The sequence below is a fragment of the Genypterus blacodes genome, unplaced genomic scaffold, assembly GCF_046128005.1.
Source record: "Genypterus blacodes isolate CSIRO-AG114 ecotype Tasmania unplaced genomic scaffold, CSIRO-AGI_Gbla_v1 ptg000141l_1, whole genome shotgun sequence".
NCBI lineage: Eukaryota > Metazoa > Chordata > Actinopteri > Ophidiiformes > Ophidiidae > Genypterus > Genypterus blacodes.
This window is the reverse complement of record NW_027466943.1, coordinates 977,012-993,659: the sequence shown is the minus strand read 5'-3', so window position 1 is coordinate 993,659 and position 16,648 is coordinate 977,012. Positions and strand designations below refer to the sequence as shown.

General features: G+C 41.7%; 1 protein-coding gene across 1 annotated transcript in view; it reads left to right on the top strand.

Annotated features, from left to right (window-relative positions):
- The window catches only part of cacna1ba (calcium channel, voltage-dependent, N type, alpha 1B subunit, a), a 100,293-nt gene extending 85,511 nt beyond the window's left edge, over positions 1-14,782 (top strand). The window contains exons 42-52 of the mRNA XM_076165127.1: positions 1,133-1,229; positions 2,895-3,000; positions 4,131-4,238; positions 4,703-4,818; positions 5,433-5,614; positions 6,566-6,698; positions 7,112-7,231; positions 9,672-9,710; positions 10,705-10,939; positions 12,429-12,649; positions 14,228-14,782. Coding sequence (XP_076021242.1) covers positions 1,133-1,229; positions 2,895-3,000; positions 4,131-4,238; positions 4,703-4,818; positions 5,433-5,614; positions 6,566-6,698; positions 7,112-7,231; positions 9,672-9,710; positions 10,705-10,939; positions 12,429-12,649; positions 14,228-14,782 — 1,912 coding nt within the window. The remainder of the gene's footprint in view (positions 1-1,132; positions 1,230-2,894; positions 3,001-4,130; positions 4,239-4,702; positions 4,819-5,432; positions 5,615-6,565; positions 6,699-7,111; positions 7,232-9,671; positions 9,711-10,704; positions 10,940-12,428; positions 12,650-14,227) is intronic.
- The last annotated feature ends 1,866 nt before the right edge of the window (positions 14,783-16,648 follow it).

Below are 16,648 nucleotides of genomic sequence, written 5' to 3'. Positions count from 1 at the left end.
GCTCCCGATCGTAGCATAGAAATAAATGCAAGGTAGATGGAATACAAACCTCTAACCATATTCTTCTCCTCCCTGCTTGTGACTAAGCCGACTGAATAAGGCCTAATGGCCTAACAGAGACCATGTTCCGTTACCTTGTTGTATGCAGTCAGCCCACTGATGATCATTGTTTTTTTTAAGCTGTCCTGAAGTTATGTTTATTTATGTGCTTGTTCTTTTCCGCAGCGGACGGATTTCCTATAAGGATATGTACAATTTGTTACGTGTTATCTCACCCCCCCTTGGCTTAGGAAAGAACTGCCCTAATAGGGTAGCATACAAGGTTTGCAACCACCAGACATTTCTGTCACTAGGGTGCTTTGTGTAATTCTCTGCCAAAAGAATTTCAACTGAATGGCTGCGCACCAATGAACTCGCCTGTACACTAGCACCCGCCCTTCCAAACTGACTGGCTTTGTTTGATGATGCCGGAGTGGAAACAAAGCTTTCAAAGCCACGGCATTGTCCCAGTATGCCACATGCCATGCCTACTTTCCACAAGTGTCCACAGTGCCACATAAACAGTGGACATGTTCAACAATTACATTAAACCTCATCCTGATGCTTTGAAAGAAACTTGATTCAAACTTGAACATTCAATTTTTTAAACCTAAGAATAAAAGCCATAAACAAACACTTGGGCTGGCATTGAAACCTTTGTCTCCGTGCAACCTGGTTGAAATACCAGTGGGATGTCTGCGAGCATGCCAAGGCAGACATCCCCCCTTACAATGCTGTCATTTCTCTTCCCTCCCATCAGCATTCAGTGTGTTGAGTCAACCCATCTTCCCTTCTTCGCTGCCCTCCTCAGCCCCACCATCAAACTCACTCTTTACCATCCCATGTTTCCTCTCAGGGATCCTGAGCACCACAGCGATGATGCATCCCCGCGCACCCACAAAGTGGTCGAGGATGGCATCCATCTATCATCTCACTCAAGGAAATCTATTAACAACAGATTTCTGTTTTTTGTTCTTTCCTTTCCATTATTCTGTTGTTTGGTTTATTTCCTCCCTTTGTTCCTCTCCTCCTCTCTAACTCCCCATCCTTTTCTATTTGCGTTTGATTTCTTTGGTTTCCCTACCCTGTGAAGTGGCCGTATCAAGTACCTCGATATGTATCAGATGCTGCTCCACATGTCCCCACCCTTAGGTTTGGGAAAGAAATGTCCGCCAAGAGTCGCCTACAAGGTAGACCCTCCTCTTCCTCCACCTTCCTCCCTGTGCTCAACGGCCTTTCTCCCATTGGCGTGAATTCAAGCCAGTCTATGCTCTGCAGTGTTCCCTCATTTCTTCATTTTGTTTTGCTAGTGCTCTGACATTTTTGTGTAGGCCCCTACTGCATATTCCTCTCCTTTATCATGTTTTTTTGGGTGTAGCTGCTTGAGAGGGCTAGTACCCCTCGCCAATAACAGCAACAGAGAGTTTAATGAAGAGGACTAAGTTAAGACATTAAGTAGAATTTTCATGGAGAAATGTTGCTCCCTTGTGCCACCATTTTCCTATTTCCCTTGAATGTACAGTATGTCCTGATTGGGAATTAATTTTTGTGGAGCAGTGTGCGTGTGTGTGTGTGTGTGTGTGTGTGTGTGTGTGTGTGTGTGTGGGTGTGGGTGTGTGTGTGTGTGTGTGTGGGGGGGGGGGGGGGGCTGTGTGTGTTTGTTTGTAAGTTGCTTCTGTTGCTTTTCTGTGGGAGAACTAATTTATATCTATGCTTTTCACTTTGCGATTCTGTCTTAACTGCTCATTCCCACTCATCTTTGTTTCATTACATCTCAATCTATCAAGTGATCAAAATGCTTTCGTCTTTGTGTGAGTGCATCCGAGTGTGTTTCTTTGTCAGTGTTGCACAGTCTTGACAAATATGATGCTATGTTTGTTTTTTAAATGATACATGAACTCAAATCAGTGTGGACATGCCACATTTCTTTTTGACCCGGAGAAAAGCTAAAGATAACTTCCTCAAGAGATTCCTGACCCTTTTTTTGACAAGCATCCTTTCTATCAGCCTCTTGAGTTTACAAAACTGCAGTTCTATTTTTCTTTGTGTAGCCTTTATGTGTGTCCGTCTGTGTCAGTAAATGAGTGTGTGTGTGTGTGTGTGTGTGTGTGTGTGTGTGTGTGTGTGTGTGTGTGTGTATGTGTGTGTGTGTGTGTGTGTGTGTGTGTGTGTGTGTGTGTGTGTGTTTGCACCACACCCCTCCATCCCTGTCTCATTCTGACTCTAGTCTTTCTTAATTTCTGCACTGCCACTGATAGCACATGTAGGTGAATGCTTTTTGTGTTCAGGGGAGCTCAACTCTTACAGCACACAGCATTATGTATGCATGTATTACTTCTATTAGTTCTACAGTACACAAACTCCAAGTCTTCCAGCTAAGGCTATATTTAGTTTTTTGAAGTTTACATAACCTTCTCAACCCCAAGTTGATGATTATTGCTAGGATAGCAACCAGAGTCGAGCTCCTGCGACTGTTGAGGCACTTTCATGGTTATGCGTTACATGCCTTCTTTCACCTTTTTTTCGGTCAATGTCAGTCTTGCACCAGTGCACTTTGACTTGCAGCATAGTGCATACTGTAGCCAATAGCAGTGAATGTGAATGTCTAGTTTGTCTCCTCTCTGTGTTATTGTTGAGAAGGCTTTTTGTGTGCTGAACTGAATCTCTGAATCTTCTCAACAACTTAGTCCAAGTTACATATATTCATCAAAATTTTGCAAATATCTTTGAGTTAGGACCTGAGAGTGAACACAGCACACAGACTGATTTCTCTGGGTGAACTTGTCTGTTCTGATTTGTCTTTTTGCTGACAAACATTGATCTGATTTAACATCTCCAACATCTCCTCTCTTCAGCGCTTAGTCAAGATGAACATGCCCATTGCTGATGACAATACCGTTCACTTCACATCTACCCTGATGGCCCTGATCCGCACTGCCCTGGAGATCAAACTGGCCTCAGGTTGGAGAATACACCTCTTGTCATCAATCTAGAATTCAATTGCAGAGAACTGTGTAATGTGTAATGTGTGAACAGTGAATTGTATTGAATTGAAAACTGACAAATTAAATCTACATGTAATATACTGTTTACAAGGGTTTATTCTTGATGATCAGTTTTAATCAGTTCTGTCAGTTCTACCAGTTGCCTTGAACAAGCATTGTGTAGCTTAGAGAACTACTTCAGTGTGACACTCACAGCCTATCAACCCATAACTGCAACATTCTAATTTCTTTATTTCAGTCTTTACTTTTAAAGCATTATGACTTGAAGTTAGGTATTGAGTGATTATAATGACCCCCAGCATTTCAGCATTCATTTGGCAAAGTTTTGTCTGTATATGGCCCAAAAAATTACTATTCTTGTTACATGGCTGTTTAGTGACATTACCGTCAAGGTCAGACACATCAGGCCCCCATCTTTTCACATCTGTGCTGTGCTTATTGTCAGTGTCTATTTTGTGTGACATCACCTCCAAGTATTTGGGGTGATCAAAATGTGCATGTGAAGCAAGGCTTTCAGCTGCGATTATTTTTTGTGGTGGAATTGCTTTATTAAACAGGCCCCCAACCATTCACCAGCGCCAGCTCATGTGAGAAAGGAGTAACAGCCTGTTTGTGCTGTGGTGTTGAGCATAATGGAACTGTGTCTCAAAACATCACATCATTTTGACTTTAACAGCTTTCGCTTTTATCAAAATCTTACATTCACCAGCCAGCTATAACCATCCACTGTGACAAATATGTAGCAAAACCAGCTGCGAGCTTGTTGTTCTCTCCTCGGAATGGACGATATGGGTCCCATTTGGATCCATTAGAAGGCTTTGTGCTGTGCTGGGTGTGCCTGTAGAATTCCCTTTCCTAGCTTCATTGCCTCAGAATGCACTTTTAATGAGGATTTCTCTTCCATGCGTCATCTCAGGAACAGCTCATTTAGTGCTGCTTGCTTTGTCATGTAAATCTTGAATTAACCAATTACATTTCCCTTCTCTCTTGCTCTCTCTCTCTCTGTCTCTCTCTCTCTCTCTCTCTCTCTCTCTCTCTCTCTCTCTCTCTCTCTCTCTCTCTCTCTCTCTCTCTGCCCTGCTGCAGGCATGGTAGGCCAGCGATTGCGTGATGCTGAGTTGAAGAAGGAGTTGTCCACAGTGTGGCCCAACCTCTCCACTAAGACCATGGACCTGTTGGTGACACCACATAAACGTAACATTTCACCAGTCACATCACACCAGTCATGTCAGACTTTCGATAAGGTGCAATGAATTAAATTCCTGAGAGAGAGAGAGAGAGAGAGAGATAGAGAGACAGAGAGAGAGAGAGAGAGAGAGAGAGAGAGAGAGAGAGAGAAAGAGAGAGAGGTGTGATTTGTGCTACATGGACTCACATCTGAGTTGTACTTTTGCTGCCACCCTCTGGCAAGAATTGTTTACTACCTAAAGCCACTTCCCAATCTTGTTTTGTCATTTATTTTGTTTACCTGGAAAACCTTTTTTGATTACTACTGTGAACTAATCAAATTACTGTTGTAACAAATGTATTTCTCGGAATCAAACCATTATGGAGAAAAGCAGCCAAATAGTATGTTGGTGGATGAGTCAGCAGAAAATCTCCTCTCCTCTCCTCTCCTCTCCCGTTTCTCTCTGACTCATTTCCTCTTATGTCCTCAGCCAATGAATTGACAGTTGGGAAGGTTTATGCTGCCCTCATGATCTTCGACTACTATAAGCAGAATCGAGCCAGGAGGCTCCAGTTGCAGCAACAGCAACAACAGAGCGGGTCCCAGGTATTACATACACACCGTAGATGCATGCACACCGCAAACAGGACAACATACACACTCACAAATATGCATGGAAACACCCTCACATGCAAATATGCATGTATGTGCGCGCACATATTTTCCTTGGGCACTCTGTTATTGTATGCCTGCATGCAAACATAAGCAAAATAAATGCATTTGTATTGTTGCCATTAACTGGTAGAATGCAAACACTATGCACCGCTTTTACAGTTTAACAATATAAGGCTTGTAATGTAAAAAGCATCTGCATTTCTGCTAAAATAGCTAGCAGTGTAGCCACATTTACCAGCCACTGCCCAACATTAACCTGGTGGAAATTGCTCACCCTGCACTTCTTGCACAGATGCATGGGTGTACCTGCACATACCCATGCACACATGGACACAACCATATCCAAACATTGTTTCCACACATACTGAATACTACATGTGCTGTACACATTAAAGAAATGAATAGAAAATAGAAAAAAATATTCTGGCCCAAGTCTTTACCTTTTGATTGGCCCTGGGCTGATGTTGCCAGACCTGGGTCCAACAATATTCTGCCTGCTGCCTCCGAATGTCTTCAGCATGTGGCCATCCATCTCTCCTCCACAGTGCATGGTCGGGGCTCGGTTTAAGCCATTGCTGCCTCTGACTCACATGCAGGAGAAAGACCTGCCTACGATGTTAAACAGTGTGGAGCCTCCCAGCATGCTTCAACCCCAGCCCAAATCCCATGCCAAGCCCCAGCCACAGACCAGACCTAGCTCCAACTCCCTCAACAACGGAGGCACTGCGTAAGTTTAACATATAAGGGTCTCATGTTTAATTGTGGGACAAAGACCAAAAATTAAGTCAAAATGAACAGTTGCATTATTACATCAGCATTCCGTAGTCTGATTTCATGCATCAAGATTGAAGGTCGGTTTACTGCATCCAGACCAGAATTTTTTCACAGGATTCATCACATCAACACTAACTAACTGATGGCATTTGATGTTGATATTAACTCCAGATGGTCTTAGAGCATTTTCACTGAAGGGATTAATTGTATACTATATATGTGTAATTGTATTATTTGTTTTACCAAAAATTAAGGTAGTGTTCTGACATAAAGAATCAAATATATACAATAACTTAAGGGTAGATTGCCTCTTTAATGCTAAAATGTAACATTTTAGTTTATAAAGAAATTCCATGGGTACATGTTGGGTTTGGTTCAATTCAACTAAAGGTCGTCTCCCCTACCTGAGCTCAAATGTGCATGATAGGTAAGACCATGGCCATGAACATCTCTCTTAGTTTTTGGTATAAAACATCGAGATTTTAGGTTTAGTGCTAGATTTATTTTGCCCCCTGGAATTACCATTTTGTCAAAATAGATGCTTTATTAGGTTTTACGCAAGATTTGTTGGTTACATAGTAAACATAGCACCTTAGCTCTGAACATGGGGTTCATAGGCTTCCATGATACAGCAGCAGAGCCTCCATTAAATGAAGAAGGCTAATCAATTCATTTTCTCAGTAGTTTTATATCCTGATATTCATTATGGAAGAATGTTTATCATAGACAGTTGTTATCCTATATTTTACCTAAGTTATTGCTCCATATTCTTGTTGAACCTATACGTAAAGCCTCAGGATTGAAAATAAAGAGGTGTGCTTAGGATTCAATGGAAAGTTAAAATGATAACTTCTGACTAAGGTTTTTTATCCATACACTTTGTGGTGGCTGCTATAATGCTCAGGCCGAGTCATGATCACATCAAGGCGTCATCTTCTTGGGTAATGGAGAAACCCAAGGAAGTGCCCAGAGCTAAGACGAAAAGAACTCTGTCCAGGGGTCCATCAGAGGACACACCGGACACTGCTGTTGCTCAGGTACTGTGTTTCAGATATTCCTAATTTTGAATTGTTCAGCACTGTTACATAAATGTTGGGCTTTCTCCAAAGTATGCATGGTGGAGGGTACAGTGTCTTCCATAGTACAGAGTGAAACACCCTGATTTCAATGAGGTTTTGCTCATGAAATTCGTAATGGGGGTTTGGCAAAGTGTTTAAGTCTCTGTTTATCTGGTCTGAAGGGAGGAGGTCTGCTTTAGGTAACCAGGTAGTAATGAGCCATTTGTGGTGCAGTGAGAAGTCTCGCTGCAACAACAATAGAGCTGCAACAATAATAGACCTGCAACAATTATATTTGATTTAACAAAATTAATGGAAGGCAAAGGGATACAAGTAAAGCTTTTTTTTCAGTGTGTGCATGTGTCTGTGTATCTGTGTGTTTTTGTGTCCAGGAGTCAGTGGAGATGAGGAAGATGGAGACCAGCATCAGCAGTACAATCCCAGTTCCTGGTTTGGCCCTAGAGAATCAGGGCCGGGCTGCTTCTATGCCGCGGCTTAATGCTGAGATGCAGGTCCTCTTCCACACACCCCACGTATAAACATGCAAGCACACATGTGCCCCTGTGTTTGGATGTTGTTGCCATTGTCCCATAGCATTCAAGCAGATGCTTTCCTGGGCTATTGTTTAAATTCTTGTTAAAAAAGTTAAGGTAGTTCCTGGTGTTCTCATGTAAACGTATTTCTTCTGTGGAAACTATAGTGGATTGTCACAAAGAAAATCTCTGCAAAGAAGGAGGACAAGCAGGGATGAACTATTCATCCACTCAAGGCTGAACAACTCCAAATGAATCTTACACTAGATCCCAAGAAATATAATAAGCTTCTCATTTCCTGAGTGATGTTGATGTAGATCGATTCATGAATTTAAAGTGCATTCCTTTCACAGCCCAATTGGAGGAGCAGTTGTTGATCCTACTCTTACTGCACTGAAGTGAAGTCCACTGTAATCTGATTAGACTCTGGCAGGCTGCCAGCTATGTCTGGTGTTGTTTTCCCCTGCTGTCATCTCATCTCATCTGAAAAGATGATAGTGGCTCCAAATGTCTTTGGGCCCAATATTCACTGGGAAAGGAATTTTCGGTAATTGGGTTAGTATAGAAGAGAAAGAATTTGGAGCGGAGGATTTAATAGAAGGATGGGTGGAAGGAGTGTGGCAGGTTGCCCTGTTCAATTGCTTGTCTTATTTTTCTCATCTTTTTGGGCAGAGGGCAGGAAATACCTCAGTCAATCAAATTAATGCTGGCCTTTTGGAGATTGCTGTTGGTGGAGCATGATGGGAAGAGTACCCTGCAGACTTGACTTCTGTGCTCCATTATCAGTGCTGGCAGCTTATTTTTCACTCTTTGTAGATTGCTGCTCTTGCTTAATCTGAGCTCTGCTTTGCCAGAATCAGGAACTGATACATCTCCTCCTAAAATCCTTCTTTGTACTGCAGTGACATGTGACACCTTAGTCCCTCATGGACCTCAAATCAGCCCGTTTCATTCACAATGAAACCTTACAGAAAGCAAAGCCAACACCTAGCTGATGTGCAGCACTGGATACTGATTTTGCAGTTTCATCACCCTGTTTATACCTGCTGTGTTTTCCCTCGTTGGCCATTCTCCACTTTACAAGCTTGGCAGGCATGAACAGAAAGTATCAAAGCTTATCTTTTCTTTGCGGTATCACAGAAGAGTCTAGTTAGGTGCTGAAAGAAACAAAGGTCTTTCTGGCAGACACAAAAACATGAGACTTTCTCTCTCACAGGTACTGAAATATGGAATATACTGTATATAACTCAAGATCATGGATATTAATAGAGCTGGATGTGAAAACGGTGGAAATAATGTACAAGCACTGCACAGTTTTTTATTTCTTTTCCTCTATATTTCAGAATAAAATGGGCTTGTATTTTTGAGCTGGTCAAGTGTGTAGGTATTTAGTATTTTAAAGTAAAATTTGAACAACCCACCACAAAATCAATACAAATGAAAGAAATGGATAAACAGAAGCTACCTATCTACCTACTAGTCTGGAATCTAACTATAGAAACAAGCCCGATGTATTTATTTTTTAAAATTACCAGAAAATGTCTGCAATTTATAAACAGAATTGTTCTAGTGTCTAACACAAAAGTAAAATCCTCTGAGAGAAGTTAAATCCTTTGGAGAACACATGTAGCAGTGAATAGTGCCCTGTTAGTAGGTTTTACAGGATTAGATGATTTGTGATTATCATTTTTTCCCAATAGTTAGGTGTGGAAGTGCAAGATCAAAGCATGAGAATATGCAAACCTAAGGCTGTTGATCTATTGACGAATACATGACAAAAAAAACAACTTAAAAATTAGATTTTTAACTGTAGACATCGCTCACATAGTGTCAGATCCTTTGCAGCAGAGACTAAAGAGGAATGATACAAACAGATCTATGATGCAAACGCAAGTTGTTGTAAAGGAGTAATGAATTACTTAAGTTATACAAAACGGAGAGGATATGTTTTGAAAGGAGTCATGGGGAAGGATTTCTGAACAAACTGCAAAACTGAATCTACCTAGAATAAGGGTGTTCCAATCTCAAATTCCTGTAATAACTGTTGAAAAGATGCAAATACTTTACCAAAGGTTTGGACCCTGGAGTGTTTAGGAACAGCTGCCACTATGGCTAAACAGTGAGGATCACATAGTATGTCATGATGAAGGACAACAGGAAAGACTATGGCATGCAATCCAATCAGAAAATCAAACATTTCACAAAGCTTGATGAACTGGAACTCTGAGCCTGCTAAATCTGGAGAACTTTGTATTCTACATGAACTCCATCACACCAATAAGTAACGTAATGACACAAAAGACTAGTGACCATGCAGTGTTCTTCTCTTTTCTTATATCTTTTTACCAATTATATTTTAATATTCACTTTTGCTTCTTTCTATTTCCCTTTCTCTGTCCTCTCTTCTCCTGCACCACAGCGGAGCCACTCGCGCCATTCTCCAGGGATCCAGCTGGCTGTATGTACTTACAACATGTGGACAGTAATTGTTTGTGGTTTGAAATAGTTTGAAACAGTCCACCTTTGCCATTGAGATAAGAGGATGTACTCAGGCTAAATCTGAAACAAAGGCATTTACAACATATAAAACATATTCAACAATAAAGCACCAAACACACAAGAATACAGCAAAAGATGTTTGTCCTGAGAAAGAGAGCAAAATGAGAGGGAGAGAGATAGTTAAGGCTTGGCTAAGCCTTAAACAAATTTAGGCCAGCTAATCACATCACACATCACACATCCTGTTTATCAGCAGTATAGTATAATATATATATATATTGTAGACAAGTAAGGAATGCATGGATTAAGGTTGTATATATTATATTGTTATGAAACAATGGACAGGGGAGTTTTCACATTTTACTAAGATGTTCTGAACGTCAATCTCTGCTCTTTTGAACCTGAGATTAGTATTTCAGTTTTATTAACATTTAGTAGCAGGAGGTTCTATGTCATCACACCTTTACATACAGCTGAGTGTCATCCGCATAAGAATGGAAATCTATGCTAAAACTACGAATCAGATTTCCAAGTGAAAGCATGTAAATGGAAAAGTACATTGGACCCAGTAAAGAACCCTTGATGTAGTATTAGTATTATATAAGTACAATATTCTGAAATGTAAACGTTTTTTACAGCTGGGCAGAAACGTAAATAATTCAAATTGATTCCTGCTTTAATCCTTTGCCCTGTACTTATTTAAGGACAGGTTGACCCGGCTCATGTCATTGCTTACTTACACAGAGGAACTTTCATGTCCAGTTTTAACAATCAGCTGTAACAGTAATGCATCTTCTTGCTTGACTGAAATTGTTTTCTGGTTCTTGAGATTAAACAGAAGTCACATCTGCTGGTGCACTTGTGTCAGGCACCACGAGATGGGAATGCTATTTGATGTGAGTCCGTGTAGCACAAATCACATTTCTCTCTCTCTCTCTCTCTCTCTCTCTCAGCCTATTGTTGATGCCAGCGCTATGAAGCGCTCAGCTTCCACTGCGGCTCCACAACGCCCTCAGGAGGATAACCTGAGGGACTTCACCCTGGAGAAACCCAGCCAGGACAGACCCCACCACCATCATCACCATCACCGCTGCCACCACCGCAGAGACAGAGATAGAGATAAAGATCGCGAAAAGAAGCAGAGGTCTTTGGATACATCTGTGGCTGGGCAACCTCCCAGTTCTGCTGGTTAGTCAGCAACACACACAGTGTACACTTTCATACTGCATACAAACACACCCAGCATTATGCAAACACATATTGAACTTTTTTGGCAAATGATCTAAGAAATATCTCATATATCCCCACAAATATCAGCTTTGGTCAAATACAAATAGCCATCCCTTCTTTAAAACTGACTGAACATAAAATGTTATCCAAGAAACTCACTCAAGGTTCCTTATAAATGAACACAAAATACAACAAATACATAATGCAAGTTTACAAAATGTTGGAAATGTTAACAAAGATTAGAGGAGGGGGAAGTGTGCACATCACATCATTACATTACATTACGATAATTTGGCAGACGCTTTTATCCAAAGCGACTTACATTACATTACATTACCACCCTTCGCAGAGGGGGGAGCAATTGAGGGTTCGGTGCCTTGCTCAGGGGCTCGAACCGGCGACCCTCCGGTTCCCAAGCGTAAGCACTACCCACTGAGCCACTGCCATCAAAGTTAGGCTCAGGTGCAGGATGCCAAAAAGTTGGCCCTATACAAGAGGACTGAAGAAGGGGCCACACTGCTGACTCATCTATGATAGAGATCAGCAGTGGTCTCAGCAGGTCTGGGTGTCAGACTGCAGCCTCATACAGATGCTCTTTATTACTCAGATAAAAGAGGCTGACAGACATGAACAGCCAATGACCCACTAATTTACGAGCAGCTTCTCAGCAGGGCAGGGCTGTGGAGAAAGAAAAATGTCAGCAGGGGGAAAAAAATTCCTTTGGTGTCCAGAGTCTGTCTGAGTGCTGCAGAACCTTCAACCATGGGGGTCCAAGCAACCCTGCTGGACATAGCTGTCACCAATAAGACCGTGTGGTTGAAAAATCATTTAAAGAATACAGATACAGATAAATCAGATGCTATATGCTGATTTTCAATATAAGAATTCCTCATATTTAGTGTTTACTCTGATTTTTTCTTGTTACAAATCAGCAAGTGAAATATTGCTGTTCATATATTTTTTTAAAGAACTAGAACAAGTTCAAACAACAGTTTTATCTCAACTCATTGGAACATTGCATTCTGTAATTTTCATCTGAGTTGTATGCTTGTTACGTTTTTAAAATTCCAACACCACTGATAAATCCCCCTATTTATAGTTTTCTTTTTTCATAATGAGCCCTATATGCAGACAAACATGCACTGCAGTGCAAATATTGTAAAAGGACGTAATGGTTTTTTAGATAGCCAAATGATTTTAACCGACCCATGTTTAGCCCTTGATTACGTCCATATTTACTGGGCTCAGACATGATCAATCAGCCCTCATCCAATCACTTGGGTACTGATAACAGATATGATCTGTCCACATCTATTGAAATGTTTATTCGTCTTAATTACTGTGAAGCATTCTGAGCAGCAAACCAAGTAATGCCGCTGTTTTGTCAGTACCATTAGATGTAAAGTTACCTCTAACAAATAAAGGGCAAAACTGTATTTATCAGTAGGTGCACCAGGTGACCCAGCTTTTGACTCAGCTGGCTCCAGAGAACGAGCCCATGACCGTGGACGCTCCCACGAGAGGAAGCACCCCCACTCATCAACAGACAAGCAGCGCTACTACTCCTGTGACCGTTACTGCAGCCGGGAACACTGCCACACCAAATCTGCTACTGCCAGCTGTGCGGCCTCCCCCAGCGAGGGGCAGGAAATAGGCTTCAACAAGCAGGTGGGGAAGGCAGGCATGGCAAAGGGTGAAATGGTTTGTGAACGGTTGATCTGATCATGTAGAATTTAATCTGAGGTTTCCTGTGTCATTGCTTAGTGTCATTCATGTCAGATAGGAAAAGAACGTTTAGTTTGTTGTCCAATCGTCTAGGGCAGTGGTCACCAACAGGTCCCTCGCGAGCTACCAGTTCCGGTTCTGAGTAGCTCGCAGAATGTTCAAAGAATACCTACATTTGACAACACAATGTCACTTGGTAAAGCTGTTAAAATTTCTATCCAATCAAATTCACAAATATTCCGCCCCCTTTTGTCACAAAACGATTGTAAACCAATCAGCTGTCAGTCCAACAAATCACGCTGCTGTCAAGTTTGGTTACGTGACACCGTAACATTCGGCTAGCAAGCGCACGCCGGATTTGTTATTGACTGCCCCGATAAAAGGCAACAAATACAACACAATTGTAATCAGTTAGTATTCAAGGTATCGAAGACAGTTTCAGTAAATACAGCACAAAACAAACTGTATCATATCAAATGTGAATCACATTGACAAGACCAGATGTTAGAAAAAAAAGCCCATTTGACAGCCGGAGATCATCTTCCAATGTATTAATCACAGTACATTTGTATAACTAAGAAGTTGGATTGATACATACTTAGCCTGGCTCTGCAGCAAATTATTATTATTTTATGTTGAAGTAGTGTGTTTTCATACATCAACTACATTCATTTACACTATGCTATTGTAAGTTAAGGAGTATCCAAGGAGCTGTGATCTGCACCTCAAGGGCAAACAATGAACCTACAAACATGTGGCTGCTAGCCATGATTGTGATTTTGAACTAGTTAGTTTGAACTAGTTTACACTCAACCTACTCACCTGATTTTTTGCCTCTTCACAAACATGAAAGGGCTTCACCTGGGAGCCATTTTCCGGGCCGTGAAGAAAAGGACGGCTAATAAAATCCCTCCAACATGGTTGGCAGAATTGTGCTGATTTGCAACAGGATTATGTTAGAAAATAAATAGGTACAACACCTCAGAGGTAGATCTTTATGCAGTGCACTCAGAACTTATCAATCAGCCTTTGTATAATGGAGAACAGAATTTGTGAAAGTTGTTAACTGCATCTTGAACACTTACACTGATCCCTCTGCATGCTCTTACGTACAACCTTTTCCACTTTCTGCTGTTAGTGCTGCCACTCATGGCCTTTCACTTCTCTTTCCACTTTTTCTCTTCATCATTTTCCATCCATTATTGTTACTGTCTTTCAATCTTTTTTGTGTCCGCTGTCTCTCATTTGTGGTCTCTCATTGTTCATGTAATCTTAAATCTCATGTTGGTGTCTTTCCTTTCCTTTCCTTTCCTTTCCTTTCCTTTCCTTTCCTTTCCTTTCCTTTCCTTTCCTTTCCTTTCCTTTCCTTTCCTTTCCTTTCCTTTCCTTTCCTTTCCTTTCCTTTCCTTCTCTTTTCCTCCTCCACTGGCAACAATCTGTCTCCTTCCCTTTTCTTTTCTTCTCTTACATATTTTCCTCATCGTTCTATCGTTTCAAATTGCTTGTCCAATTTTCATCTAGGGCAGTGGTTGGGTTAAAGGCAGCCCAGTGGCATTGAGCTCCATTTCTAGCACATCGAGTCGTGGACGCCGGCAGCTCCCCCAGACCCCCCTCACCCCGCGCCCCGGGGTGGCCTACAAGACTGCCAATTCCTCTCCTGTGCACTTTGTGTCCAGCCAGGCTTCTCTGAGTCCCGGCAGGCTGAGCCGTGGCCTGTCGGAGCACAATGCTCTCCAGCACCGTGGCTCCCACCACTTTCCCAGCCCCGTCACTCGTATCAGCTCAGAGCCTTTCCTTGGCCGGAGCCACAGTGAGGCCCTGGGCAGCCCCTACAGCAGCCTTTGTGATCAGCTGGACGTCTTCCAGGACACGCCATCACTGTCTCCCAGCCCTCGTGCCGGACGCTCCTCTCGGACTGCACTGCCTCGCATGATGGGGGCCTTGCCTCCCACTCCACAGCAAAACCTCGGGGTCCCCAACGGGTACCACTACAGCTATGGGGGCAGCACCAGCCCAGGCTCTGGCTTCAGGGCACCCAGGTATTACCAAGAGGCAGAGGAAGATGAATGGTGCTAGCATGGCTTTAAACCAAGGTTTTTAATGCATTTCCGAGGAATTGTGATGAGTTTTATCATCTTCTTTGAAGACTTTAGTTTACATTTGTCACTGTGTGTGTATAATGCTGTATTTTGATTCTTACCCGAAGAGATGAAGGGGAAGAGGAATAAAGTTAAGAAGGTGGGATATTATATTATGGTGTCACCTGTGTCCCGGCTTTGGGAAGAATTAAAGGAGAAAGTGAGTTTGGAAATTAGCGTAGAGTAGGCTTGTTTTGTTCTTTTCTTTTTACAGTAGCTCCTCCTGATCTGCAGTGACATCCGCATTTTATTGACGCCATTTTGCTGACTCTCAGACAACTTTTATTCAGAAACACAGATTCTACAATAGCCAATCGTATCACCTGGCTGTAACAGCAAAAATATTAGATATAAGATAAAAGTCTATTTGGGAGACTGTTTGGTGGCCTCGGCAGAAAACAGACTTCACTGTCAGACAATATGTGGGTCAACAGTCCTGTGACTGATGAGCATGTTAGTTATATAACATTAAGTAAAACCTCAAAGACATTACCGACACTGTTGTTTTTGATAATGCCTAATCCTTTATGACATTCCTTTCAGTCAGTCACTCAGTTTTCTGTGGGTCTCTGTTGTCACACGGACAGTGAGCGTTTATGGCAAACTTTGTGACAGAAGCAAAGCATGATAGTAAAATGTACCTGACTGACTAATTGATTTGTTTTATATGAAGTTTACTTGTAGATGTTATCTTTTCATTGTGTGCTTTTTTTGTATGACATAAAAAAAAGGCGTGTTTTATGTGAACTGCTTACGGTCTGCCATCGTTTCAGGTGTAATGTTTTCTTAAAGACTTCTTTGCGATGTTAAGACAAAGTGCCTATCCTTTTAGATATACTGTAGAAAAAGATGCAACGTCAACTGTTTTCTAATGCATCCACTGTAGTTTGGTTCATTCTGTATGTAGCTCTCCAGGAAAACAAGTTGTACAGATGGCCTTATCTTCAAGCAGAGAAATTACACGCTTAAAACAAAGGAATGGGAAAACCACCCAATGAAAGTGGATATTTTTCATGTTTTTGTTTTTCGATAAAACCATAACATTGTTTATGGGTGGGTGGAGCAAGAATCAATGTGCAAATGCTATGTGAGCATTTAACAACTATACAAACTACATAAATGATATATCAATCCAGTTACATTAATGCCAGTAACACAAGTGCATGTTTAGATGGTAGAATTGGTCCACAACATGCTGTGATGACCTTGTGGAGTTTGTTTTTGTATTTCTGCTGAGGATGTCACTACAGTGTGAGCCTTTTGAGCTCCTGTATTGCCTTCTGTTTTGTTGTTGGGTGTGTCAAGTGTGTGTGGGTCAGCTTGAAAATGATTGGGGGTGCAGGGTTAAACAGTGTGCACTTTCAGATTTAGGACCCAGAGTAGTAGCAGTAGATCTGATCTGCGTCTTTAGTTATTGGAGACAGGCCAGGTCGCATGTCTTGGTGCGTGTGTGTGTGTGGGGGGGTTTAAAAAACGAATCTTAACCCCAAAATGACACCAATACGTAACAGCTAATGCACATGATGTATTTTACATTTCTTGGTCCAGTTTGTTGTTTATGGTGTTTTTTGTTTCCTCTCTTGGATAACTGGCAAAAATTTCAATGTTGTCACGTCATCCCACAATGTTTCCAGTAGCAACTGTCAAATGGAAGTTGACAGCATTGATCAGCAATGGTATACACCAGGCTGTGATGTCAGACATTATGCACTGGTGATCAGTGACCATGTAGGAGAGGCAAAGATCCCAGCTTCAACTAAAGTAGCAGAAAATAGACCAGGATAGAAAGCAAAAAAAACATGTT